General features: G+C 38.6%; 1 protein-coding gene across 6 annotated transcripts in view; it reads left to right on the top strand.

The window, feature by feature from the left end:
- Nucleotides 1–26,164, top strand: part of Marchf1 (membrane associated ring-CH-type finger 1) — an 824,174-nt gene that overhangs the window by 622,533 nt on the left and 175,477 nt on the right. For 5 of the 6 annotated variants that reach the window (XM_057752265.1, XM_057752263.1, XM_057752264.1 and 2 more), the window contains one exon: nt 15,955–16,005. The exons of the other annotated variant lie outside the window; for it this stretch is intronic. In XM_057752265.1, the coding sequence (XP_057608248.1) occupies nt 15,955–16,005 (51 nt within the window). The remainder of the gene's footprint in view (nt 1–15,954; nt 16,006–26,164) is intronic. 6 annotated transcript variants of the gene reach the window in all.

Here is a 26,164-nt window from a genome sequence, read left to right as displayed (position 1 = left end):
CTTTGCTCTGCTCCCTTGGAGTTGGCTGTCTCAGGCCTACTTTTGTCTAGGTTACCGGCTTTGACCTGTTTCTGTAAATCCTGGTCTGGATCCCCTCCTGCAGAAGTCCCTGGCTTGGAGTTGATCCTTCAAAGGTCTCTGGTTCCAGTCTACTCCCTTGGAGTTCCCAGGCTCAGGGTGCCCAGAACTACAGAGGACCTGGCTCAGACTTACTTCCTCAGAGGTCCCAGACTCAAGCTCGTATCTGCAGAGGTTTCAGATTCCTGCCTATTTCTTTTGATGTCCCAGACCAATGCCCGCACCCACAGAGGTCCTGGATCAGGCCTCCTCCCTCTAAGGTCCCAGACTAATGCCTGGCCCCACAGTGATCACTAGTTCCTGCCTACTTCCTCTGAGGTCCCAGATTCACACCCAGACTAGAATAGATCCTGGCTAAGGCCTAGTTTCTCCAGGGTCATAGAATGATGCCCATACCCACAGGGATCCTGGCTTAGGTCTACTCCCTTGAAGGTCCCAGATTCAAATTTGGACCCTCAGCAGTCTCTGGCTCTGGCTCACTCACTCAGCAGTTACTCCCCTGTACCTGTTCTGGTGGAGTTCACTGTTTCCAGTCTGCTCTGGACCAGGTTGCTGGTTCAATCCTGGTCTGCCAGTCCCTTAAAACATTTTTAATAAGACAGCCCTTTCCTAGGCATAGAAAGGCATTTGATTCATTTTTCTATATGTAACAGGACTATACCTGGTGGTTAATAACATACTTCTCCTCAACTCAAATATGATTTACATTGGGCACAAATGTCAACATACATGCATTATATGGCCTGGGAGAAAATAGTATGAAATAGCTTTAAAATAATATGCAAGAATCCACAATACTAAATATGTTCTGTTAACCTGATAAGACAGAAACGAAATACCCTTTGGGCCCATATGTACCCAGATTTGCTGTATTAAATAGTATAAATATTCCCCAGAAAGATCTGGTCATCTGGCAGAAGCATCTAACAACAGAAGAGGACGATGTTTGCTTTAAGGAAATAAGGACAGATTAAAATACATGTTCAGCAAACTTCTGTTGATGCTAACATTTCAGGCCAGGATGAAGACAGACTCAAGTCACTTCAAATGCTTTCTGAAACAAGAATCGAAGCAGAGTATATTTGTGTCACCAATCGCTGGTCCTGGGTTTCTTTGTACTACCTGAGTAGAAATCTGTGGGCATGTGAAAGCCTTCCAGTACTATCTATCCTTGCTCTCTGATTGCCCAAGATCTTGGAACTAGATTCTCAGTAGATGCTTGCAGACTTAAACTCTGAAAGCTATGCTCCTATTTCTGACATAACTGTGGACCCTAGGATTGCTCTGGGCTGTGAACAAGCAGTCACAGTTACCATTTAGCAACCACAGTCTCAATGCATTTATCAGTTATCATTGTTCAGGCATGTAGGAGCTCTGTCTCAGTGCCTGAGCAACAGGAAGCCATGGGGAAGAGTTAAACACAGATCAATATTTTCTCCCTGTTCATTAGTTGCCTTTGTTTATATGTCAAATACTACTGTTTTATTAGAACCATCATAAATCATTCAAGAAAGCTAAGATAAGATCTACAGTTAAAAAAATAAACTTACAATAAAGTAAATTGTATTTTATGGAAGACTTTATTTTTAGTGTAAAATAATTTCTGTTTCACAAAAGTACAAAATACCTACATAATGGCAATAATAGAATAAAAGCATGCTTGATGCGTGCTATGGAATTTTTATTGTGTTTATGGGATGTAATATAATTTACTGTCATGTACTGATTATTTCTTTTTCATAGCTCTGAATTTTTTTTTTACAAAATACCTTCTTTTTCACCACACATCCCTCAGGCATTGTATTTTACATGTTGTAAGCATCACTGCCCATTTCACCATGAATCTTTGCACTCTGGGAAGTGTTAGATTGGGAGCAGCAGTTCTGGCTGTGTTTAGTATTATGAAGCACATGTGTCACTGCAGTAAGTCACAAGAAGAAAGTAAAGGATGGATGGGGTCTCAAAGAGTGCATAGAGCTTTTCTAGCATTGCAGCTTACAGAGAAATTAGCTGGTACTTTCTGAACAACTAATTGTAGGGAGTTATGCTTAGTGTAACATGCATTAACTCTAGGTGATGCAAGTGTAGCTACAGAACAAGACAAACTTTGCCGTTGTCACAGCTCTTGTATCCTAGTGGAGAGCATGAACAACAGCAAATGAGTAAGTGTTGAAAAAAAAAAAAACACTAGTTAGTTATGAGACCAGGGGATAAGAGGATTGCCACAATTTGGTCAAGATTAACATATGATTGTAACATGAGATCTCTCACAAGCAGTATAACCTGAGGCTTTTCTTTTTACCTGAACTGTGGCATTTGATCAGAGAATTAAAGGAAATGAGGGAGCAAGACTGTGACTATTTACCAGGAAGGTTCATGCAGTTGAGGAAATGGGAAGTGGTCCTGACGACTTCATTTGATGTGTTTGGTGTCAGAAAGGAAACCTGATAATAGTGAAAAGAATAACTGTAAACAGAGAGTAAAACAGTTGCAAGATCCCATAGAACTGTAGAAACCACAACAGGAACTTTAAATCTTATTCCAAAACATGCCATAATGCAATAGATGTCTTGCAGCAGAAGAGTGCTATGATCCATTTTATTTATATAACCCTATTGAGGAATAACTTGCATACTAAATTTTGAAGTAATTAAAATGTGCAGTACATGTGGCTGTTTGAATAAAAAATGGCCCTGTAGGCTCATGTATTTGAACATTTGGTCTCCAGTGACGGCACTGTTTGGGAGGGCATAAAACTTTTAGTGAAATAAATGTTACATCACTTTGAAGCATTTAGGAATTTTAGTGGCATTATAAGTAAATATGTTACTAATATTAAAAGGTTTATTCTTAGCAGACTACCTCTGTGGCAAGTGCTAGTTTATCTGCTTGGAACGACCATAGATCAGTCTTTCTGAATCTGGACTAATTAGATTTATTGTTGTTCAGTAACCAACTGAAACTAAAGCAGTCATCTGCACTTTTGATTCGTAGTTGATGGGCTTTTGAGTAGCATTGCTCCCCAACTCTGTCATCCGCTCACAGGTAATTTCCCAGTTGTCTTCGGTGTACCGATCCTGAATGTGCCCATTAACCAAAACATCATTATCATTGTAGAAGTGAATGGATTAGTACGCCCTGTTACCTTTTATGTAAAGAAAGCATATCAGTTATCCTAAATGGCTGTTTTCATACATGTTTCAAAGAGTATTATCTGTTCATTTTACATAGGAATAGTAGACTTGTACATATTGCATGTTTCGTAGGTCTGATTTGATTTCAATATATCATTATCATCTTTATTATCATATAGAAACACATAAAAAAGAATCATGCTTATCTCTATGAAAGAGATAATTTGACCAGGTTGTTGGTGCTTACCTATAATCTCAGCATCCAGGGAGCTGAGACTGGAGCATCACTCTAAGTTTGAGGGAGTCTTAGACTCATAGAAAGACTGTATCAATTATAACAAAAATAAAATTTTTGAAGGTATTCTGACCAGATTAATATCATAAACTGAGCATGTTGACCAGAAACAAACAATAAATACTAAAGTCAAATAAGTACACATCAGGTACTTAGTTTTGTTTTCTCATTTTTGTTTTAGTTAAATGGAGTCACACTGATCAAATTTGCAAGGTCCTGTACAATCTATTGTCAAGTAAAAAGTCATCATAAAAATAAGATTTTTGTCCTCAATGACAACTTTCTGGGAACTAGTCATATAATAGACAAATCTTCTGGTGATAATCCATAATTTCCTAATACTGCCTTATTCCAAAACATCAATATCTGGATGACAGTGTATATCTATCTTCTTGTGTACTGTAGTGAAAAATTCTATACTTTACATTTTTTACCTCTTCTATATATGCATGACTTCCAGGCATGTCAATAGTCTAACATGTGTGAGAGATTCCTCTCCACAGTAAGCCATACTGCTTGTATAACTTTGGGGAGGGACCTTGTAAATCTTGTATATTTTAGGAATTTCCTGAGCCTTGTGAGTTGTTGACTTCTTATGTCTTGTTAGTTTTGTTTCCCAACAGAGACTTGTAAGTTCTGTTTACTTCCTGAGACTTGTAAGTTCTCTTTGCCTCTTAAAGCTTAGGGAGCCTCCTTCCTTTTTTTCAGGAGAGAATGTTTCATTTCAGCAGAAATTTCTATGTAGCAGTAATGTGGGTACTACCAGAAAATCCTGGAATTATGTTCTCATCCACAGTTAAGCTGGTGTGTTGATTTGTTCAACTAGAAAAATCTTGAATAAAACTAGAATCTGTGTTCTCAGGTATAAAATTCCATCTTATTTCTTTATGCATTATTGTCAGAGGGAAGACTCAGAAAAGGGTTGCATAATGAAGCAGAAAAACAGTAGAAGTTACTCACAGTAATTGAATCAAAGTAGTTGCTCCCTGTTCCATTTCAATGTGGCTCTTCCACAAGTGCAGAAAGAAAAGAATTTTAAAATCTATATGGATCAACTTTTTTCTAAATATGAGAATTTTTTAATTAACAAACTCTTTAATGTAATGGACATATTGTCTAATTTTCCATCCAAATAAATTTTCTGATACCAAATTGGAGAGATAATGTATATATTATGCATATGCCATTAGGTTTTTAGAAATTTTTAAATCTTTTCCACAACTTAATAAACAAACTAGACTGAATTTTTCCTTACATCTTAGAGAAATATGTGGTCATTAAGGTGTTTTACTAGCACAAAAGATGAAAAATATTAATGACAACATCCCACCAAGTGGCAGACTTTAAATTATTGATGTCTAATATTCAACCTGTTTTGCAAATGTATCCCCACTCCTAAGGCTGTAGTAGAAAACAATGTAATTCCTATACCAAAACAGGTTTGAATATTTGAAAATTACCAGAGTATCTTAAGCAGTTTTAGACTGTAGTTAATAAATAAAAGGAGAACACATCTTCAAAATCACTTTCTAAGTTATTAACTTGATTAAAAAATAGTATGCATGAATAATAATAATTATTACTGATAATAATAATAATAATATAGGGAGCAAAAATGCTAAAGATTCGTGGATTTTCTCCATCTTCAACTACAAAGAAACAGAAGGCTTTTCCCAATTAAATAACTTGAGAAGCCTAGTCAGTTTAAATAGATATATCAATAAATGTGGAAAATATAAATGATGGTACAGTATGCTTGTCTTAGGGTTTCTGTTGCTGTGATGAGACACTATGACTGCAACAACTCTTATAAAGGAAAACATTTCATTGAATGGCTCACAATTTCAGAGGTTTAGTCCATTATCATCATGGCAGGACATGATGGCATGTGGGCAGCCATAGAGATGGAGAAGGAGCTGAGAGTTCTTCATCTTGATCCTGCAGGCAACAGGAAGTGTTCTGAGTCTGTGTGTGGCTTGAGCTTATATGAGACCTCAAAGTCCACCTCCACAGTGACAGGCTACTACAAACAAGGACATGCCTGCTACAACAGAACCATACTTCTAATAGTGTCACTCTCTATGAGTTTACGGAGGTTCAGTTACATCCAAATTGCCACAATCCTGGTGACTGAAACAGTCCTGACTAACACCTACCATCTTGAACTGGAAAGGGAATATTTCCTCAGACACAGATATAATCAAAGCATCATGACAATACTGGGACCGCAAGACTATAGATATTGGTAGGGTGATTAATTATTGTTAGCTAGTATCCACCATTTTTAGCCTTCTATGGAGACTTTGCCTGAGTAGAATGAGATGGGATTCCTGGAGGCATGTAGCCTCTGATGAGATTCTTCACGATGTGACAGAGAGTGGCAGGGCTCTGAAGACACCTGGTATACCTGTGAAAGTACAGGTATGTGACTGTGAGAGTCAAATGGGCACCCAACACCTTTAGTTATTACTGGCACCCAGATGCTCAGGTAGAAAAGTGAAGACAAATGATGAAATGTTAAAGACTCACGGGGAAAAGGCCATAAAAAGGAATGGTTATCTACATGTTGTTCTTGGAAGAAGAAAGCATTTTAACAATAGAACTTGTCAGTAGATTTTTTTCTAGGTAATCTTAACTATCCACTTCCTTTCTCTAAAACTACACCATATTCCAGGGAGTGACTGACTCTAAATTATTTAGTTATCTCTCTCTATTGTTGAGCATTTGGCCTGATTGGGTTTTGGGTTTTGTTTTGTCAACTTGATTTAAGCTAGAGTCATTTGTGAGAAAATGCCCCCACCAGAATGGCCTATGGATAAAGCCTGAAGGGCATTTCCTTGATTTCTGATAGACATGGGAGAGCCTGGCCTCTTATAGGTGGTACCTCCCTGAACAAGGGTGTCCTCTGTGGTTAGAGAAAGCAGATCAATCAGGCCATGAGGATCAAGCCAATAAAATGTATCCCACCACAGCTTCTGCTTCAGTTCCTGCCTTGAGTTCCTGCCCTGAATTCCCTCAGCGATTGTGACCTGAAGGTTGTAAAATGACATAAACCCTTTCCTCCCTAGTTGCATTTAGTTATACTGTTTTATCACAGCAATAGAAACCCAAACAAAGAGAGCACTGTTCTCTCTGTTAATTAGAAGAGAAAAGAAAAATTTTTCTTTTTTTTTTAAATTTATTTATTTATTATGCACACAGTATTCTATCTGTGTGTATGCCTGAGGGCACCAGACCATATTACAGATGGTTGTGAGCCACCATGTGGTTGCTGGGAATTGAACTCAGGACCTTTGGAAGAGCAGGCAATGCTCTTAACCGCTGAGCCATCTCTCCAGATGGGTCTGTGAGATGGCTTTGAACGTGAAGGGACTTGCTGCCAAGCCTAATAGCCTGAGTTCTACCCTAGAACACACGGAGTGGGAAGGTGAGAGGCTCTGCCTGCAAACTGCCCTCTCATTTCACACACAAAGCATGGTGCACGTGTGTGCACATGCCACACACTCCCGTGCAAGCACACACACACACTTCCACATACATTTCTTTTTATTAAAATGCTGTTCCAATATAGGTTCATTATAAGTAGAAGAGTTTTCACAAAATTGAAACCAACCGACAGGTGCTGGCATCTCTAAACCCGCCAGGAGTCTGCCCCTGCGAGTGGGAGGAAATTGCCCACTAGGTTCAGGCACTGCTGCAGGAGGAAAATGTACCTACCCCATCGCGGAACTTTTCCTTTTCAAGAGTAAGCTTCAGGAGCACAAGAGGCAGGAAAGACGCCCATAGGAAACACCCAGCCATTTCCTTTCAGCCTTGCACCTTGCCCACGGTGCCCCCTGTTGAGAAAACTTGGAAAAGAATCAGGTGACACACCCTTCTTGAGGCGCCCAGAGTTCCAGTCACAGAACAGAGTCTGAGATGATGAGGATTTCAAACTTTGAGACGTTAACATTTAGCATACCTCTCTTACCAGGAGTATTGATGCTTCTATTAAAATAGAGCTTTAAATAAAACATAAATTCTCCAGAGATGCTACTGCATAAAGTGATAGTTTGAATCTTACATCTTGCCGGGTTGTTTTCCAATAAGACTGCAAAAGGAAAATCACGGTGCTAAACATTCTTTCCTTCTATGCTCACCAACCAGCGACGATTCCTTTAAAGTCTCCCTTCAATAGGACAATGTTTCTTCAAGCGACGTCTTCCTGATTGCTGCGGCTCTAATCGTATTCTCATGTGTGCAATGATCAGCATTCTTTATTTCTGTGAATTTCCATTCTAGCATGTGATTGTTTTCCTGTTGAGTTTCTTCCTCTTGCCTTTTTCTTTGCGTGTGTCTTCCACGTATGGGGGGAGGGCAAGAGACAGCTCAGAGGTGAACAGCACTTGCTCTTGCAGAGGACCCAGCTTCCATTTCCACCACCCAGGTCTGTACCATCAGCACCCGGGGATCCAGCGCCATCTTCTGGCTTCTCTGGGAACCTATACATTTTCCAGACAAAACAATTCAATCTTTAATAGCTTTTGGGTCCTGTCTTAGCTGTGTCATTTTTTTTTTCTCATCATAAAACTCCTTACAGTTTAGACCTATTTCAGATTTCCTTGTTTCCAATACTTTATACATCATTCCATCAGGAGCCTGACTTTTTCTAATTCATCCTATTTATATGTCAATTTTATAAGATTTATATCTTATAAAACTATCTTTCCATCAGAGACTGGCCCTGTGCTCTCATCTGCTCAGAACGTGACTGTGAGCCTCAGTAAACTTTATTTTATAGTTCATGTCCTTTAAGCTTTTACACTTTAGTTGTTAAATAGGTTCCTAATCATCAATCGCATTTTTGGATATTTACTGGGAAGCCATTCTTATTGACTTTGTAGTATTTCCATGAAGAAGACATGAGAGGTTATTGTGGTGAGTAAAAATATAATTTCTCACTGCAATGATGGGACAGGGTGTGGTTCAACTTGAGAGAAGACACTCCCCCACTTACTTATCCAAGCATCTTCAGCATCTGGAATTTGGTTCCGCCTCTCTGACACTTGATTTCTTGTTGATTGTGATGAGAGTACCAAGAGCAGGGTAAGAGAAAAGAGCAAGAAGAACTTATACGGCACGTGTGTGTGATAGGAAGGAAGCAACAGTTGCTAGATCTGTTCACATCTGATTGAGAGGAATCTGTTTTAGTCATCCTGAAGCAGAACACTAGAGAGATGACATCCCTGGGAAGGAATGTGCCCGTGACTATTCTGTCCATCCAGGATGGGTAGAGTACATTTTAGGAGACTTAGATGCTGCCCTGGTATAATTGTCTGGTGTCTGGACCCCACACTGGCATCTCATTAGCCACAGTAATTTGCTTTAGCTATGAACACTTGAGCTGTAGCACCACACCATCAATAAGAGAAAATTGGGGTTTTGCTCCTCTTTCAGAATTTCTCTACCAAATGTTCTATTTTCTTGCTTTTGTTTCCTAGAAACTCTGAGAAAATTGGATAATAAGAAAAGTAGCCTCCCTCACAGAAAGGAGTTGTTTCGTACATGGCATTCCAACATTTCACTCTTTAGGATTTTGCTTACTGTTGGTTTTTAAAGCATTGTCTCTTAAGACATTTTATATTTTTATTTTGAATTTTATATTTATATTGAATTTTAAGACTTTTTATATTTTACTCAAAATTTACATTCACTTTCTGATACGATGTATGAAATATCTATTCAACATTTAGTTTTATAACTTTGTCTCTTTCAATGTGTTGGGGGTGACACATGTTGACATTCTATGATAAAAAAAAAACTTGGAGTGAATCCATTCATCCTATTCTGTGGAAATCATGATAATACATCAAAGATTTACAATAACATCTAAATATATGTTAATATTTTCAAAACATCTTTGTGCTTTGTACTCATAAATGAAAACAGAGAACAATTGTCTTGTCTCTTCTTTATGTCTTTATGGTTATTGTCTCAAACTGTTTGACAATTCATTTATAAAAGACGAATCACATCAATCAGGCAAATGTAGGCTTCTTTGACAGATTATTATAAGTGAAATTTAAATTGGTTTTCTTCCAAACCAAAATATCTCAGCCGTACAATCATCGTGTCCTTATTTGGGGATTGGATAACCTTTTACTTAACTTCTCAGCTTTTCTGGGTTAAGGGCTTTTCATACTCTCTTCTTCTTCATCATCAGTTCCTACGAATTTTATTTTTCGACAGCATCATTTTCTTTATTCCATTTGCAGATTTGTTGGAATGATGTTTCCTTAGTCATCTTTCAGTTTTTCTCATCTTTTCTCATCTACGGTTATGCTTCCTTTTTGTCTTCATTACACTTCGCTCTCTCCCTTAACATGTTGAGTGAGAAACTTTTCTCTTCTCTGATTATTTAAAAAGTGCTTGTCTCAAGGAAAGAATCTCTTCTGTCTAAAATTTATCAGCATAAAATTTTTTATTTTATATTTATATCCTTTCTGTTATATCATTGAATACTGGCAATGTTTACAATAATTGTAATGTTTACAATAATTGTAAAGTTCATTTTTATCCAAGTAACTCTAGAGGACGACGTCCCCTCTCCCAGTAAAGTTTGCCCTTGGGTTTAGGGACATCATTTAGGGGTTGATTATAAATTGGTATATGGTTGAGGGTTGGGGAAGTAATTTTATAATAAGCTCAGGGATCATTTGGAAAAAAAAAAAGAGGGATAATAGATTGGTACTTGTTGGTACTTGTGAGTTATTGTTTTGAGACAAATGTATTGGTATCGATTCTTATATATTGATACAAAGTGAAATTATATTGACTATTGTATACATACATGTTTCTACCTCTGTTTAAAAACATTTTTATGTATTGACATATATTGTATTGATATATATTGTATATATTTACCATATTGCAGTGTACATTTCTACCTCTGATTAAGATACTTACATATTGCTTGTGTATTGATATACATTTACCATACTGCAATGTATATTTGTACATTGTTTATATTTGGAGGTCATTGTCCTCATTTGTTTCACAGTTGTTTATTGTCTTAGTCTTCAAGTTAGATAGGCATTGAGAATTATATAGATCAATAGTATTCTAAGTTTGTCATTTATAATTAGACTAATCAGGTTCTTTAGACACATAGAGATTATACTCAGTATAGATAGATAATCTTCAACCTCTTCAAAGAGCTGTAGAAAATGGCCTTTAATCTAACTCAGAGTTTTGTGGTAGTGAGACACAATTGCTCCTGACAACACCGCTCTATTCCCGAAAGAATGTTGAGCACCAAAGACACTCCACCTGGAGCCTTTCTTCTTGGCTGAACTGGCCTTTGGGTAAAGAAATGCCCATACCTCAACCACTGACAGAAATACAGAGTATCTGTAAATAAAAAAAACAGGACTGTCATATCCTGCCAAGACAGGGTAAGATAGTTTTGACAAGTTTCTTGCCTTTGAAAATGGTGTGTCAGTTATGTTAGGCCTTAGCCAAAGTTGGTTGCTTCAACGCTGCAAACGTGACCTTGGGTGATTGCCCAGGTAGCTAGTTGTCTCTGTGATTTGTTACATGTTTTAGAAGTTGTTTGATTACACTTCCTAATTACTCAGGTAACATTATTTCCCTTCTCAGATCTTCGATGGGGTTGAAGACTATATAAATGTAGTTACTTTCGACTCATGACTTAGCCAAGCTATTTATTATATAAGACCTAAGCTAGTTAAAATAGGATATTTGTACTTATTGTATATAATTTCATAGTAGGTTTAGAACTCTCTTACTTAAATAAAAGGGGGAGGTGTTGCGGGAGGTCCTTCCGCTCCTCCAGCCAATAGCCGCCAAGATACCAGCCCATTGGGGCGTGGTATCTTTCCCTTTAAAAAAAGCGGCCACTTCCCTCCTCTCTCTCTTTACTTCCTGCTCCTGTTCCCGTGACTAGACTTCTTCCTAATTGCGTGCGCAGAGGGCTGTTGTCTGGAACGGTGATCTGTAAGTTTATTCCCCTTTAAATAAATACCACCCTATTAATCACAATTCCAAACTGGTGTGGGATTGTTTATGACTTGCGCCTTCATATGTGTGTGCCTATGTATGTGTATACCATGTGTCTGGGGAGGTCTGTGGAGGTCAAAGGAAGTTCTTGAATCTACCTAGAGCTGGAGTTACAGGGACTTGTGAGTTGAGGGATATTGATGCAGGAAACCTAATTCAGGTCTTGGAAGAACAGCATACACTCCTAACTGCTGAGTCACCTCAACAGTCCCTACAATAACAAATTTTTATCTGAATACAGTTTTTAATGTTTTTCGAATGTGTGATTGAAAAGTTTCTGCACCTCAATAAATATCTCCACCAACCCAATAATCCAAATCAGACCAAATCAAACTGAGTTAGGAAAAAAAAAACAGGTTTAATGGATACCAATGCTCCCGAGTAGCCTTCCAGGCCCCAAAGATGAGACTGGGAAAGAAAGACTGGAAAACCACGTGTTTGTTCTTTGGGAGCCAGGGCAGTTTAAATACCCTGTGGGAGTAGTCTTGAGCATCTCTGGGGAGGGGTCATCATTTGGTGGGCTTTCTCATAGAGGGAGTCTGACTGAGGCAACTCCCAGGGGAGGAGGCTTGGGATGAAATTTCCACCCAAACAGTGATGATTTATAAAGCTACATTCTAGAGAGTTATTTTTCCTTTGGGCTTAATATTTTTTGAATGAATGTAATTAATTTTCAGGTAGTTAAGAGTTGTCATCTTGTGCCAGGCAGTAGTAGTGCACGCCTTTAATCCAAGCACTTTGAGGCAGAGGCAGGCAGATCACTGTGAGTTCAAGGCCAGCGTGGTCTACAGGATAGGTTTCAAAACTACAGAGAAACCCTGCCTCAAAAAACAAGAAAAAAAAAAGTGGTCATCTTGTAAAAGTGAAAGTTAACCTGTGAGCCCCACTTGCCCATGGACAAGATAACTTCCTGGAGTGCTGGGAGATGTAGTTCTTGGGGAACATACCACATGTTTTGACTCTGCTAAACAAAGTTTGTTTGAACCAACTACACCAGATGTGTTTGATCACATATAGGTGAGAGGAACAGAGATGGTAAACACATCAGGATGTATGCCTGTCCTTGATTGAACATGATGGGAAGTGCTGCAATGAACTGTTTTTTTTTTTTTTTTTTTTTTTTTGCTTTTTGAAGCCCCGCAAAGCAGGATTTGTGATCATTCCTGAGAATCCCAGAATGGCCTGACCAGAGTCCACCCCATTCAGTATCTAATTATCTAAAGTTTGATTCAAATTTGTTTCAAATTGTGAAAGCAGTCTTTCTCTTGCAAATCTAAGGATTAATAATCTCCTAAATTTGTGTTTCTGATTTTATTAGATAAAAGTCAAGTGAAGAGTTCTATAAGCCTCTGCAATGCTTAAGGTCAAATAACTTTTAATGTCCCAATGACATTTACTGTTTTTCCTTTGCTGGAAGACATTTTATGAATCTATCAGTAAAAATTTTGTTGCACTATCGAGTGTCTCAGAGCTCTGACTAATTTTCCTTATTTTTGTCTACAAGTTGCAATTTTAAATGTTTATTTTATTACAAGTTTTAGCTCCCTTTGTAAAAATAGAGTACTAAATTCCTTGACACCCTTCCAGCTTGCTTCTTTCTCTTCTCATGTGTTGTTGATCCTTACTCTCGGGGGAGGCTGGGAGGAAAAGCAGCACATCACTGACTCTGTGAGAGCAACTCAGTCTGCTTCTTTGTGCTTCAGTGTTCATTTGGTCAGGCAACATTGCGGAAGAGGGGGCAGAAAGATTGGAAGAGTCAGAGAACCGGGGACTTTGCTGTGAGATTGTACTTCCTAGTAATGCCAGAAGCTACCCCTCTAAACTCTCATCAACATGACCACATAAACACGAGCTGAACAAGAACAGCAGACATGGTAAAGTGAATGGGGGAAACCTGGAAAGGATAAATTCTATCAAAGAATTACAGACAACTGGGAATACTAAGCATGGGAGAAACAGTCTTTCCCAGGGAAGAGCACACTTACTTGCTATCCAGTTGTTTGTTATTTCTTAAATTTTACATGCCAGAACATAATCCATCCAAACATTAAAAGAGAGAGAAACCAAGATGTTGGTGGGGAAACATTGTGACTCCTATATTCTTCATGGCCACCATAAATTGGTGGGAATTTTTCTGGGTGTTTCTTCCACCTGTGCATAACCTTGTAATATGAAAAATGTTTGTCTTCATATATTATTCTATTCTTATAACAATCCGGAAGGTATCATCCTCCCCATTTTGTAACATTGAAATCCACGTGCACCAGTGTCAAACATCCACTCTAACTAATGCCAGTATGCCAGCATACATCTGATGGCAAGACATTCTCACACTTTAGATCACTGCCAACATGGGAATAATATCCCTGGTGCCTTGCCCATTCACTTCCCTGATGAGCTTGCCTTTTCCATGAGCTGGCATAGAATACTAGAGAACTTAACCATGAAAAAGTTAACCTTTCCCTAAGCTAAGTTTCTTCTTCCAGTGCCTGACCTTATATTCAGAGAAAATAGGGACAATAGATTTCATATTATACAGCTCTCTGAGGCACAAAACTATCAGCTGGATGCCTCCTCTCCTTGAGTGGAGGCTATTGACACAGAGTAAATACATATCCCTATGGTGAACTGGTCTCCATTGGAAACTGAATTGACCCTCTTTGTTTTATTTCAAACTAGCACCAAGGCTTATTTAGTTTGAATAGTTAAGGACACATGTTACATCACATTTTCAATTCTTCTTGGTTCATGGTGCATCAGTACATTTAGCACGCCTTGAACACACTCTCAAATGCCACATGGATGAAAAATGGGCAAGCAAAATAACCACTATCACTACTACTAGCATTCCCCAAAAACCTATTATTTTGTATGGTTTATTTTCTGCTGTTTCACACAATAATGTGTCAAAACTCTGAATTTCATTGAGAGAGGAAGATGGATTGATTTTGTTAACTAGTGTCTGGGAGAAGACTTGAGCTGTCAGGAGCAAAGTGCCGTTCTCCATCACCAGAAGAGCTAATCAGGGAAACACAGGCAGCTAATGTGGGCAGCAAGCACATCCATCTCAGGCTGGATCCCAGGCTGTTATTAGGTGTGACTAATCACATCTTCGTGATGCATCTCAGTCTGTAATAACATGCCCCTCGGTGATATCAGTACTTACAGGAGATGGATGTCACATGATCTGTGTAGAAAACAGCGCCAGTTTGCAGTGCCTGTAGCCTGTTTCTCCACCGCAGCACATCTGCCACCACAAGTCTTTATGGGAAATTTCAGGGATACAGCATTTGGTATCAGGGATACCAGTGGGGCCATCCACTGGTGACAGAAAGCCCACCAGTGGCCGTCACCTCAAACATAACGATTCTCCCTCCTCCCGTAACAATCAGCTGCCAAATTCAATTCATATGTGTTGGATCCTGGAGAGCACCTCCCCATCTATGCAGCACTTTTGGTTGGTTTGTTCTTCCGTGGGTAACACGGATGCTGCGAGGTCCTGAGACAGCATTAAGTTGAGTGTGTACTGTGTGCACACTGCATGCATGTCCATAAACTCTGGTTTTCTGCTCAGTTATCCTCCAACAGGTCATTAGAAGAAGAGAAATAGCAAACAGACAGCAGTCAGAAGTTCAGCATCAGCCCTGACTTAGACCCTATGTCTTTAGTTCCCTGGGAAAGAATCGCCTACCTTCATATTAGGAAGCTGAACTCCTTAGGGTCACTTTTTACTTTAAAATTTCATGGTATAAAAAAATGCCCTTCAAAAGCACTCTTGGTGTGCCATCTCTTCTAAACTACAAATTGTTTAAGAGGCAAGAGCAGGGTATAGATTTTTAAGACATTTCTAAGTTTTAAATCTTAAGACATAACTTAGAACATTTTAAATTTTAAAGAGCAAGTGTTTCTAAGCGTGTGAAATGACAGAAAAGACCAATAAAACGGGTTTCTCAAGAGCACAAGGTGAAGGTTCCTACCACACTTCAAGCGCAGGGTATTTATTTGCTTGGGAAACTAGAATTTACTCATAATTCTGGTTGCTAAAACAAAAGTAAAACAATGGGCTGTACTTCCACTGTCTAATTTGCAAAGAGAATACATAGTGGGATTTTTGTAGAAAGAATAATTTCATGTAAACAAATATTGCTAGTTTAATTGTTACTTTGAAGTTAATTGAAATATATTAACACTGTACTGTTATATACTAGAGAAATGCTATCTGATAAAAGCCATTTTGCATGAGCTCTTTGTGTGTCCGTCTGTTGGGACACTGAGGCACTCAGTAAACCTGCACGATGCTCTTTTGTCTCTCTGTGGTGATGAGAAGTTGGCCTGCCCTTGCCTTTAATCATTTTTCCTTTAATCAGTGTTTCTGATTTTATTTTTCAGAATGAAAAGTCCCCAGGGCGATCTGCAAGTCGATCAAGTAACATATCAAAAGTAGGTGAAAGCTCTCCATGTTCTTGTTTATTGCTTTCTACGTTTCACAAGTTCAATGAATATTGATAACGTTTAGCCCATAATTGTTATGTATGAGAAACACTCAACTACAATTTGCTAATGATTTCAATTATTTCATACTCTTACTGCTGGAAACATCATACTTTCATGCCATCAGCTATGTTGTTTTCTGCTTTGCTGTCAATACAGAAGGTAATTTTCTACCTTCAGAGTTGTACTGGGAACCATGGCTCCTTGTCCCTCCACTTCAAACACCGTAGGGACAACACACACTCACATCACAGCTATTAGCAATCATGGCACTGTTCCCGTGAATTTAAAATGTCAGGATTTAGTGTCAACCTCACTGAGACATATACATTTTTATCTAGATAACTTTCAGAAATCAGTTTCATAAAAACTTTAGTTTGACCATATTAGAGTTACAGAATCAATGTATACAAATCAAAATACTCCATAGGCCAACTTTAAGTCCAAGACAGAAAATTATTATGAATCTGTACAAATATTCTAGAATTTTTACTAATATGAAAAGAATTCATGAACTGTTCTTTAATATGGAGTGCCATGTGATAGACAGATATGGGGTACCATGTGATGGGCAAATATGGGGTACCATGTGATGGGTAGATATGAAGTACTATGTAATGGGCAGATACGAGGTACTATGTTATGGGCAGATATGGGGTACCATGTGATGGGCAGATATGGGGGTGCCATGTGATGGGCAGATATGAGATACCACATGATTGGCAGGTATGAGGTACCATGTGATGAGCAGATATGTAGTATCATGTGATGGGCCGATATGGTGCTTGGGAAGTAAAATATAATATACTGCCATTTTTCTTTTTTGATATAACAGTTTAGTTTTAAAAACTACAAACTACTAAAAATTGAAATGTCAAGAACGAAGAATAACATGGGGTGCAAAATACCAAGGTAAGAGATAGTCAACACATCTTTCCACCTCACTGCTTCTGATTGGAGCAAGCTTGACCGTAACAGCCCTTCCAAGGCTGCACTGAGAAGTCATGATAACTATGGTTTAACCTTTCCTCTGCAAAAGCCAAGCCACTAGTGTTGGCTCCCACCTGTACCTCCAGCACAGGGGAGGCTGAAGCAGGAGACCTGTCATGAGTTTGAGGACCATGGAGTGACATTTTATCTCAATAAAGCAAACACTACAATAGTGACCTAAGTGTCTTCTGCTATGGCACTTCTGTGTGAGGCTGACCTGGCTGGAATGCGGTGCCGTTCTGAGCCGTCTCTGGAGCAGTATCTGGACATTAATACCGAAAGCTGTGCTTTGTCTGGATATCGTCGAGAATCTGCTGCAGTTCCTCATCTTCAAAAATGCCCTTCCAGGCTTGGAATCAGAGCTTTGGATGTCTCTGCAGTCTCTGGGCATACAGACTGGCTAAACAGACCAACAATACAAACCTATGTAGCCTTTTTTGGGAACCAAGCTACGAACATTGGTAGTGGTCTGGCTGTTTTTGAAATGACTAAAATGGACTGTATAGTTTAGGGTTTTCATGGAACCCTCTGAAGTTTCTGCTCTTCTTCACTCTCATTCTGTTGCTTTCGATGCTCCAGAAGCATGTCAACTTCAGAATTTAGGAGCGTCTGTTTCAAACTCTGAGGAAAGATGAGCTGCTTCTTCTACGTCGCAGTCCACAGACCACTGACACTTTAGGAGGTAGCCGTTTTCTAAAACAGAAACTCTAATTTTCCAAAATACTGGCAAGAGCAAGATGGCCAGGGCCCTTCAACATCCCCAGCATTCACTCTGCTTTAGTAATTTTCAATGAGTTTTTCATGGGGAAATCTAGAAATTAGTGGCTTTATGCCAATCCCAGCTTCCCATTTAGAGAAGCTTTGCTTTCTTCTTAGTTTACAGAAGCGAGTGACGGTTACTCACTGAGAAGTAGGAGCTCCAGAATGTCGCCATTCTCTTCAGCTGGTTTCCTAAGCACTGATGTAGAGATAGATGACTGTGCACACGTACTGGGTGCTTCCAGATCTTGAACACACACATTTTTGCTCGTTTCTCTGTATGGAGGATGTTGTAATATGGAGCGGTGGGGCTGCGTCCCCAGCACCCAGCCGTCCACATGGCTAGCTTATGCCCTGAAATAATTACACAGAAACTGTATTCTTTTAAATACTGCCTGACCCATTAGTTCCAGCCTCTTATTTGCTAGCCCTTACATTTTGATCTAACTCATTTCTAATATTCTGTGTAGTACCACGAGCTGGCTTACCAGGAAAGATCTTAACCTGCGTCTGTCTGGAGTGAGAGAATCATGGCGACTCCCTGACTTGGCTTCTTTCTCCCAGCATTCTGTTCTGTTTACTCCACCCACCTAAGGGTTGGCCTATCAAATGGGCCAAAGCAGTTTCTTTATTAATTAACCAATGAAAACAACAGATTAGAAAGAGATCACTCCCACATCAGGAGGACCTCTGTGTTACAATGCCACCACCTATCTAGGATGCCTGGATAGCATCTTTGGAAAGCTGATCCAGAACACAAACACTCATATGCTTGCTTGCAGTACATGCAGGACTCAAAGCTGAGGTAGCTGGAGAGAACGAAGCAGAGGTCTGTCTTGGTGGGTTGATGCTCTGAGGGTTAGTAAAACCACGGTGCAGTTGAGTGATAGGTAGACAATTTGGGGAATGACCTTGAAAGGTATTTCTGGAGGAGACAACTCTCTCACTGTGGTGGTATCCCCCTCTTCCTGCCCCACCAGAAATCTAAAAGCGATGGAAGTTCCCAGTCATTGACTTCAGACTCCAAAATTGTGATCCAGAACAATCTTTCCTCTTGAAAACAGTATTGCCAATGGTATATGTTACAGTAATGAAAATGTGATGGAGCATTACTAAAAGTTTTGAATTACATTCAAGTCACAGTTCCTCCAGAGATATTTGAGAATGGATGAGCCCTTCTGGTTGAGAATACTTCAGAAGGTGGGATCTTAAATTAAAGTCTGTTAAATTCTGTTGTTTCCTGAGGCAATCATCTAAATTCCCTAAGACATTTACTCACCCACAACAAAACTAGCACCTGAAGGATTCCTTCATTTAGTTTTATATTAGCATATCATCTTCTAAATGCCTGTCATCCAAGTCTCATAGGAGAAAGCCCGCCCAGAGCTCTGAAACAGTGGCATCTTTCTGAACAGGTTACTGTTAGTCATGAGAGTGGCAGCTCCGTTACCACCCCAAACTGTCACCATCAAGGAGCTCATGTCTATCCTTTCCAAACTGCTGTTTGAGAAGTGTAGCATGTTCACAGTTTTCAGCCCTTTAGCTAACTCTTTTAGAAAGCATAGAAAATCCCAAGTGTGTACCTTTCCATCTCTGACTTCGTCTTAAAGATTCTCTGACATTCTGTTTGGAGATGAATGAAAATCTTTTCTCTCTTTCCTTAGTTGTGACACAGAAAAGTTTCAACTACCAAACCCTGGTAGATTTCCAGGAACCTAAATCTCTGAACCCAGTACAACTCTCCCTGTATTTGTGTCAGAATAATAATCAAAAGTGATAAATATGTTACTGGGTCCTCACTACTCTTGTGAATTACTAAATGATAAATTCTTCAGTGAGCATGTGGAATACTGGGTAGGAAATGAAGGAACCTATAAATATTTGAATCCTTTTATTTTCAGGTTAGAGATGGAAATTTCAAAAGTGGAACAAAACTTTTGTTCTTTAAGATTGACAAGATAAATTCATGTAAAACTACTGTAGATTTCATGGGTATGAGACTCAATATAATGGAGTCATAAAGAACATGGATAGCAGAGCACCTGCTAAGAAGTGTTATTGAATTTCCTTTATTGCCTTATTTATAAAGGGAGAAAGTATATATTCTGTTCACATGTGCATATATGTGTTTGTGTGTGCGTTTCTGTGTAAGTTTCTTGAAAACGGTTAAGCCATGTGTAAGTATCAACTACTCCAGCTGTGGAGCTCCAAAGATTTAGGCCTCAACGGCAGCATCATATCACCAAGGCATCTCTCTTTGCATAAATGAATTCGAGACTATAATGTATGTGCTCTTTTTTTTTTTAGTTAAACCAGAATAAATTAGGCAGTGATAAGATTAAGAGAGACATTAGAAAATACTGCATAGTCCTGTTATCTTAAATGTTTTCTATTAAAGTATAATAAATGTTTTAGACCAGCATCAGTGTGACTCGCGCTGGCTGTCTTCTTTACCATTTTCTAGTTTGTGCTAAACTCTAACCATTGATATAGGACTCTTTCAGGATGTGGTAATACAATAGCACAACTTCCCCTGCGCCCTTAGGTCTGCTCTCCTACCTGAGTCTTCTTATTCCTTACCGAATGAGCAGACCTTCCAATTAACAGCTCTCACTGTGTGTTTTTCTTGTTCTATGGTGGAACAATGAAGCAATTAACATGTATACTGGATCTTTAGTGAGCTCAAAGGACAGATTTGAGAGAAAATATATGATGATATCACTGTGCACCTGAGTATAAAATATGAGTACAATATATGTGCACACACATAGAATTTATGCATGCTCTGTATAGATATGTATGTATACACAATACTTATATAAGATATACACTCTACAACAGCATGTGCCCAACATAGTTAAAAGACGTGAAAATTCAAAAGGCCGCTGGCGGGTTTGGTTGCTGTTGGCATCTGAACACTTGGACTTGAGAGTTAGTGTGCCATCCTACTAATGATTTCACCAGTTCATTGGGCCGCAGCTGCAAACCATGTGGTTTATCCTAAGCACATGCTTTCTTTCAGGGAGGCTAAACTATGCATGAGTGAGGCAAATGAATGACCAGAGGACCAACCCCGACCCAACTCTAGACCAGGAGTCTCTAGTGACTTTCCCTGAAAGACAAAGCTGCACAGGCGCCAGTATCACCTCTGTTTCAGGGATAAAATATTTCTTGGGGAACTGTGTTCTGCTTTTGATGGGGGCTTGCCGCTGGTTCCTGTGAACCTGAGCCCGTGTACATTTTTCTTTGCTTATTTTCTTTTAAATCTTTCACTGTAATAAATCAAAGCTGGGATATGATTACAATTCTCAAGTCCCTTAGATCTCAAACAGTGAGCACGGTCAAAGGGACCTCAAACGCATTGCTCTGCAAAGGAGTGCCAAGGGAATGCGGGGTAGCAAAGATTATCTTGTTTAATTGTAGCAGGATAAGTTCAGAGGGAGTTTCTTAGGAGAGTGGTCCTTAAACAAGGACTTCAGCGTGTGACCTGGTCAGCTGTTGGGGAACAGGTGTAAGGAAATGTAAGTACAAAACTTTGGAAGGGAGGAAACAGATTATAAAAAAGGTGACAAAAGAACCAAGGAGCTACTATGAAAACAATTTCAATATAATAGGTGCGTTCTCTTTAGCTCGGTTGGACAGGTGTCGTCTGGCTTGGAAAATGGAGTCAGAGTTCAGCAAGATTCTCAAACCTCTATTCTGTCTTAGGAAATGTGAATGACTGTGAACATTATGCTTGCCATTTTAGAATTGTACAGTAAAAACATATTTCATATTTCCTGATGCAAATATAAAAATTTTAAGTGTGGTACATAATAAATGCTGAGTTGTTAGTGAACATAAAAATTTACATTTTTAGCTTTTAGCCTCTGAATAAGTAGTTCTGACAATTAACCTTTGAATAAACCTCTGAAATGTTCAATAACAATTATATTATTGAGGTTATTCCAATGTTCTTGTAAGCTCATGTTTTTGTTTGTCTTAACAATATTAGACACTTAGACTGCACCTTTTTCTTGTTTTATATTATTTATTGTTTATAAAGTCTTTCTATGTATCCAAGGCTGCCTTTGACCTTTGCTTTTCTTGATTCAGTCTTGTAAGTGCTAGAATTATAGGCATATGCTATGCCAATATTTTTGTGATTTTTTTCTTAATATTTCTTATCCTAGGAAGGACAGTATACTTTGGATATATTAAAGTTGATCCAAGACCTATAGGTTATTCACATGGGTTTAAAACAATACAAGAGATATTGTCAGAAAATCTTATGTAGAGAGAGAAACCTTCACTTTCATAACACACACTTATTTTGAAACTTTTAATTCATTTTCAGTTTTCATTGCTGCTTTTATTATACACGTGACACACAAGTTTCTAAAGATTAAAACCTGGCCAAACTCCATGTTTCTTTCACTTTTTTTATGATAGGGGATCATTATATTCAGCTAGCAACAATATGTGTATTACAAGAAAATCTTCTCAAAAGCAACTGTCACAGAGAAAGAAACTTAGTTCCATTCAAGCTCACAAAATTGTTCCACTGAATAAAGTCTTCGGTTTGGGCTTGAGCACAAAGCAGCTCATAAAACGAAATTCATTTATGAAAAGAAATTCAAAAGTGACTACCTTAACAAAATGATACTTCAGTGAGCTTTCATAATTTCTTAGTATATTCCCCAGACTATATTGACTTGACAGGTCTCATCTAAATTTTTCATTTGGTTTCTGCCCAGAAATCTCTTCTATAAGGTTTATCATGAAAATGTTATATAGCTCTAAAATACTGTTTTCTAAGATCTCTCTTGTATGAATACCCCAGCTCATTTCACAATAAAAGAAGATGAATAATGCAGACAAAACAATTCCTTCAACGATTCCTTTGAGGGTGTGCAGTGCACAGTGTGTTCAGGTGGATCGCAGCATTTTAAATGAGTGCTGTCTTTTGATCAAATTCATGCTTCATTTGACTTCATGATAACTTTATCACTCCATATTTTGCCAGACTTACTTTTAAGATTCCAAAATATTTCCTAGCAAGGTCAAGCTGAAAATGTTTCTCCGATGTGTAAAATATACTGGAAATGCCTTCAGCTGAACCCAAGCCAGCATTTACATTCCTGAGCAGGTGTTTAATGTTCTAATCTACTAGGAAATCCTTCTTGGTTTGCTAATACAAGGGATCTATAAATTAGCTATACCCTTAGACAGCATATCTTTAGAGAATAACCTGGATGCATTGATGAAGTAAAGGAGGACATCCTGTTGAGAAATAAGTTGAACTAACTAAAGGATTTTCACAGATCCTCAGTCTAGGTTCCTCTTGAGACAAAAGCTGAGTGAATGGATATAAATTCAGTTGAATTAGTAGAAGTAATGAGGACTGTTAAGAAACCTGAAGCTTCTTATGGCCCAAGACTTCTTCTTTATGTATGTCCACTCCTTGTGAGTGCTCATGACTTTATAGGTCAATAACTCTCAGACCTCTTATGCCAAAATTTCATCCATAAAATTTGGATTCACATATCATACTCTTAAAAAAATTTCATATAGATGTATAATAGGAAGATGTCTTCAGACTGGTTGCTATAATAAGATCCTGAGATAAGGATTTTTGCAGTGACTTTCTGAGCAAGTAGTAATAGGAGAAACTATTGCTGGAATGATAGAAGCATCTCAGGAGAATAGATGTCAAGAGAATGCGCCTTTGTTCCTATGTGCGGACACTAATATTAAATGCATGTAGATTTGTTCTTCTGCAGACGAGGGAGCATGACTTTTTTTCTTTTACTGGCCACTTATTGGATTTCAGAGACAAGAAGATTTCTGTGCATGCTGGCACTCTTCTAAGGCAGGGAAGTGATCCAAAAGCCACAGCAACAAGCTCCTGGAGAGAACCACAGTTGTAAAATGTTAGAAACAGAAGTATATACTCACATACGTTTAAAGGGGGCTAGAAAGGATTTGTTCACAACACTGACAGTATCTGCTACAGTCCATCTTCTGTGTGCACGTGATCCATATTTATCCATCCATCCTTTCCTGTACTCCTGTAGATGATAATGGGTTACAATTTCTAAAGAAAATCCTAGAAAGGTGAGGTGGTAGAGTGAGCTTTTGCTGTTGCAGCTGTCAAGCCAAACCAATTCATCTTCTCTAAAGCTTCCTTCCAAAGTCTCTTTCTTGGCAAAATGTTTCTACTTCCTCTCCTTGTGACTCTGACCTTGACAGCAGCTAAAATTATCCTGCAGGCATTGAATTTGGGTATGAAAAATATTTGGTAGCTGCAAACACCCCTCCTCCTCATAGGCAAGTTCCATTCTTCAGAGAATTACTGCACTTCATAAGAGACCATGTAACCTGGTTTGAGGAAAAGACCCAGTCATATGGTCCTCTGGTGTCTGCACTCTGCTCTTTGTTCTTCCTAGAATCCAAGAGCATGGCAAGACTTTTTCTTAAGTCATGTTCTCTGCAGATGGGAGAGTGACCTGCAATAGCCACACTGGCAGTTTCGAATGAGTGGGTTTTATTGCATTATGGAAGGAAGAATTTAAAGGAGTAAATAGCAGGTAGCAAATAGCAAAGAGCAGCTGGAAGACAGAAAACAGAATCAGTTCAGGTGATCACAACATGTCCTAGAAGTGACTGGAGTGGTCTGATTGAGAGAGGAAAAAAAAAAAACAGAATTAATAACGTCAAGTTGGAGCTTATAAACATCCAGCAGAAATGACTAGGAAGTAGCCAGTCATGTTGAAGTTCATGACTCAGGGAGTCCCTGGTGCAGGGTTCTTTGCAGCCTTGCTGTGCATGGGCTTCTGGCTCACCATCCCCACTCAGACATTTGAATGTCTCTCCTGGAAATATTTTACCTTCTTATTTTAAAAAGTCAGAACATTTTAGAACTCTTAGTTGTTTGCTACCTTTTCTTATGGTCTTGTTATAGGGTCGGGGGACGCCCATCATGACATAAAAGGCTTTGGAGGTTACCTTGGGACAAACATTCTTGGATCTAAACTGGGAGGCTCTACCCTGCTTCCAGAGATAGTGTCTCAGTAAATTTAAATGGTATATGGCGATTGAACAGTACACGGTACACTACAAATGGGAAAGAGAATTCTGATGTGTTCTGATGAAATCTGCTACCTCTACCCATAACATTAAATTTTTCCATTCAATTATCTATTTGAATATTTAGTTTGTTTTTTCATTTGAAATAGGATACTTTATTTGGATAGCACAGTCATGATAGAGATTCAATTGAATATTGTAGAAGAGAAATTAAAATATAGGTAGCAACTCTACATTTTTTGAAGGTAAACATCAAACCTACATTTCATTTTTATTTATTATTGTACTTTGGGAACATGAAATTTGCCATTTATTATTGGACTGACACCAATGCAGTTTGCATTATGGCTGAAAGCATTGAAGTACCGCTTTTCATTCAAGCTCCCTCTAAAATGCAGTCTTCTATATCACCTAATAAAGGAAATCTGTGAATTACTGTAAGTGGGACTTGTCATGCCTTCAGAATTCAGATCCCTGCCATGCACTCAGGGTCATTTCTGACAGTGGAATAGAATCTGTTCTTCACTCATGAAGGAATGCCTGCACATGCACAAGAGCATAGGGTTCCTAAAAGCGTGCATTTGGACTGCTTTGGAACATGGTAGACTTTTCCTTCCCACCCTCTGGAGTACACACATGTAATAAACTTCAGGGTATTAGCTATTCCTGCTCACTGGACTGGTTAGCACATGATACCATCAATGTAATGGACTATTCTTATTGTCAACATTGAGGTCGCCTTCAGTCTGTATTTTGACATGTTTATAAGCTAAGGTCATGAATGTATATTGATGTCCATGCCGCATGAATGAAAACTGCTTTTGATACTAATTTATGATGAATATTGTAAATAACACATCACAAATCTTTGACCTCCTGGCATGCCCGATTGAGTGTTCATCTTCTCTAAGACACATAGCACATGGACAACAGCGTTCCACTGGGACCTGCTGTCATTTGTCTTATGTACCATGATTCTGTAGGTAGCAAAAACATGTTAAATAGTGATATGATAAAATCATTGATATTGTGTCTTTAAAAAATGTACTACTATTGCTTTTGTCCATGTATGTATGTCATAGCACAGATGTGGAATCCAAAGGACAACTCTGAAATCAGGCCACTCCTTCTGCCTTTATATTTGCCTAAGAATTGATCTCATATCTTTAGGCTTGCTCAGCAAACACCTTTACCTGCTGATCTCTCTGGTTTTACATCTAACAAAACAGTCAAAATGATCATTTTCAAATATAAATTAGATGGAGTCTTGCTACTATTTAGAACCACAGCA

This window comes from Chionomys nivalis, chromosome 20 (assembly GCF_950005125.1).
Source record: "Chionomys nivalis chromosome 20, mChiNiv1.1, whole genome shotgun sequence".
Classification (NCBI taxonomy): domain Eukaryota; kingdom Metazoa; phylum Chordata; class Mammalia; order Rodentia; family Cricetidae; genus Chionomys; species Chionomys nivalis.
This window is presented reverse-complemented; position numbering and strand designations above follow the sequence as displayed.